The sequence below is a fragment of the Zea mays genome, chromosome 9, assembly GCF_902167145.1.
Source record: "Zea mays cultivar B73 chromosome 9, Zm-B73-REFERENCE-NAM-5.0, whole genome shotgun sequence".
Classification (NCBI taxonomy): Eukaryota; Viridiplantae; Streptophyta; class Magnoliopsida; order Poales; family Poaceae; genus Zea; species Zea mays.
This window is the reverse complement of record NC_050104.1, coordinates 69,732,689-69,734,931: the sequence shown is the minus strand read 5'-3', so window position 1 is coordinate 69,734,931 and position 2,243 is coordinate 69,732,689. Positions and strand designations below refer to the sequence as shown.

Here is a 2,243-nt window from a genome sequence, read left to right as displayed (position 1 = left end):
CCTCGCTATTTAATATTACAATAATACGAAATAGATAATAGATACAAATACTTTTGAAAACATGGAATCTGGTTTCTGAGAAGTAAACCGAAAACTGAAAAGCCTGCTGAGTTAAGCTTCTCACTTCTGGTGCGTTGCAAAGTTAAAAATTTATTATAGTAGTCAATAGTAAAATCCAACACTAAGAAGCTAAATATCAAACAAACACGCTCTATATTATAGATACAAATGCACTCAGCAAGCTAGCTTCTAGCTCTGGCTTCTGGCTAGCTTCTCACTCCTCGCTAAAACAAGCTAGCTTCTCAATTCTGGCTGTAGCTTCCTTCAAAACAGCTCCATCACTGGCTTCCTGAAAAGCTATTTTTTTAGAGTTAAAGACATTTCATAATCGTTTACCAGAAATGGCTTATCATAGAGCCAGAGTTATTTCCCTATATTAAAATGTAAGAACCATAGTCATAGCCGATGAAGCTACTATTTGTACTATTTGTGATTTCTCCTGCATAGTACAAAAATGACTCTAGCTTTAAGTGCTAGTAAACCATTTTATAAAGGTGTTTGGCATAGCTCTAGAAAAAAGCCAAAGCTGAAGGCCTAGCAAACGGGCTAACAGCTGAAAATATACACCGCATTATTTACGCATTTATAAATTCTTTACAACGTAACACACCTATAGTTCTCTTATGATGCAAACTATGCACACCGTGAAGGCCTGAATCCGGGTGAGATAGAGCGCGTCTAAACCGGCAGAAGCAGCCTGCCGTGCATCGTGGATTCTTCAGTGCCCGACCGGCATAGCGGGCACGTGGCGTGCGCTTCAAGCCAGGGGTCGATGCACTCGACGTGGTAAAGGTGCATACACACCGGCAGCAGCCGCACTGTCTCCCCGACCTGGAACGCTCCGAGGCACACGGAGCACGTCGCCGCCTCGTCCCCGCTGCCCGTCACGTTGTGCCTCACCGTCCGGTTGTACGTGAACGACGGGAGGCCCGCCGTAAGGCTGGCGCGCCGCGTGCGGCCGTCGTCGTCACGATCGCTGCGGTGGCGGCGTAGCCACTGCTCCTGGTTGTCCCATGGCTCTGGGCGGGGTGGCGGCGCCTGCGGCCGCGCAGCGAGCGCTGCAGCGGCTGCGGCAGCGTCGTCGGCCGCGGCATTGGCGCGGCTGTTGCGGTACCCTTGGTGGAGGCTGCACAGGCAGGAGAGCAGAAGAAGGAAGGCGCCGACAGACATGGCGACGCCTGCGATGACCCCGCCGGACGTCGTGCTGTTGTCTCTGGACTTGGGCGGAGACCACGGAGAGGGGGGCGGTGGTGGAGGAAAGATGGGGTACGGGAAGCCCGGTGGCAGGTAGCCAGACATGGGCGAAATTTGATCTCAGTGCTGCGCAGTGATGATCGATTGATAGCTGCTGTTGTTTGGTGTATGCATGGGTTTTATACTGCGGACAGCAATTTTGAACAATTTGTGTTGAATTGAAGGACGCAAATGTGTCAACAACTTGGAATTGAAGGCACAAAACCAATAAGAACTTGTTCAATTGTATGCGGATCGAATGGATTAAGCAATGTGAAGGGTGACAAATAACGTTAAACTATATTGGGGTGTTTGGTTTGAGGAATGAACTAATCCATCGTCTTCTCACTCCTCATTATTTTTGTTTGGTTTGTGGAATAGAATGAGTTGATCCATCACCATCTCATTCCTCATAGTTAGTTTGTTAGTACTAATATGAGGAATGGAGTCATCCCACCAAATCTGAGGAATGAATCCATGATGCACCACCTTAATTTGGATGATATGATTTCTCAAACCAAACACTCTATATTTGTTTAAGTCCAGCCGTGTTCAAAACTGATATAGGCTTATTCAAGCTAATTATCGATGTCACTCGAGTATAAATCATTATTGTTACAATTTATGTTACCATTTATGAACCAAACAGTACCTAGCTAAATAAAATTAAATTTTCTTCTATTCAATTTTACTAGAATCAATCTCTTTCGATCCACTTCTACCCCCAAAGTCCTCTCGGTAATCGTTTATATGCCTCCGATCCGGAACTTCAGTCTGGACGGAAGCCATCAGTTGGGAGCATATAGGTCAATTGGTCAATTGCTGAATCATTGCCAAATGCGCGTAAAGGTGAGGAAAACGATGGACGCACCGTTGGCGCGGTTTGGGTTTGTTTAAGTGTGACAGCAACCGGGCCGGCGACGGTACTCCTACGTTGTCAGGGTCGTGTG

At 46.9% G+C, this 2,243-nt stretch overlaps 1 protein-coding gene across 1 annotated transcript; it reads right to left on the bottom strand.

Moving 5' to 3' along the window:
• Nucleotides 1-564: 564 nt before the first annotated feature.
• Nucleotides 565-1,372, bottom strand: LOC103639995 (putative RING-H2 finger protein ATL71). Its single transcript, XM_008662661.2, has one exon. It carries the CDS (start codon nucleotides 1,357-1,359, stop codon nucleotides 739-741), a length of 621 nt encoding a protein of 206 aa, XP_008660883.1. The 5' UTR covers nucleotides 1,360-1,372; the 3' UTR covers nucleotides 565-738.
• Nucleotides 1,373-2,243: the final 871 nt, after the last annotated feature.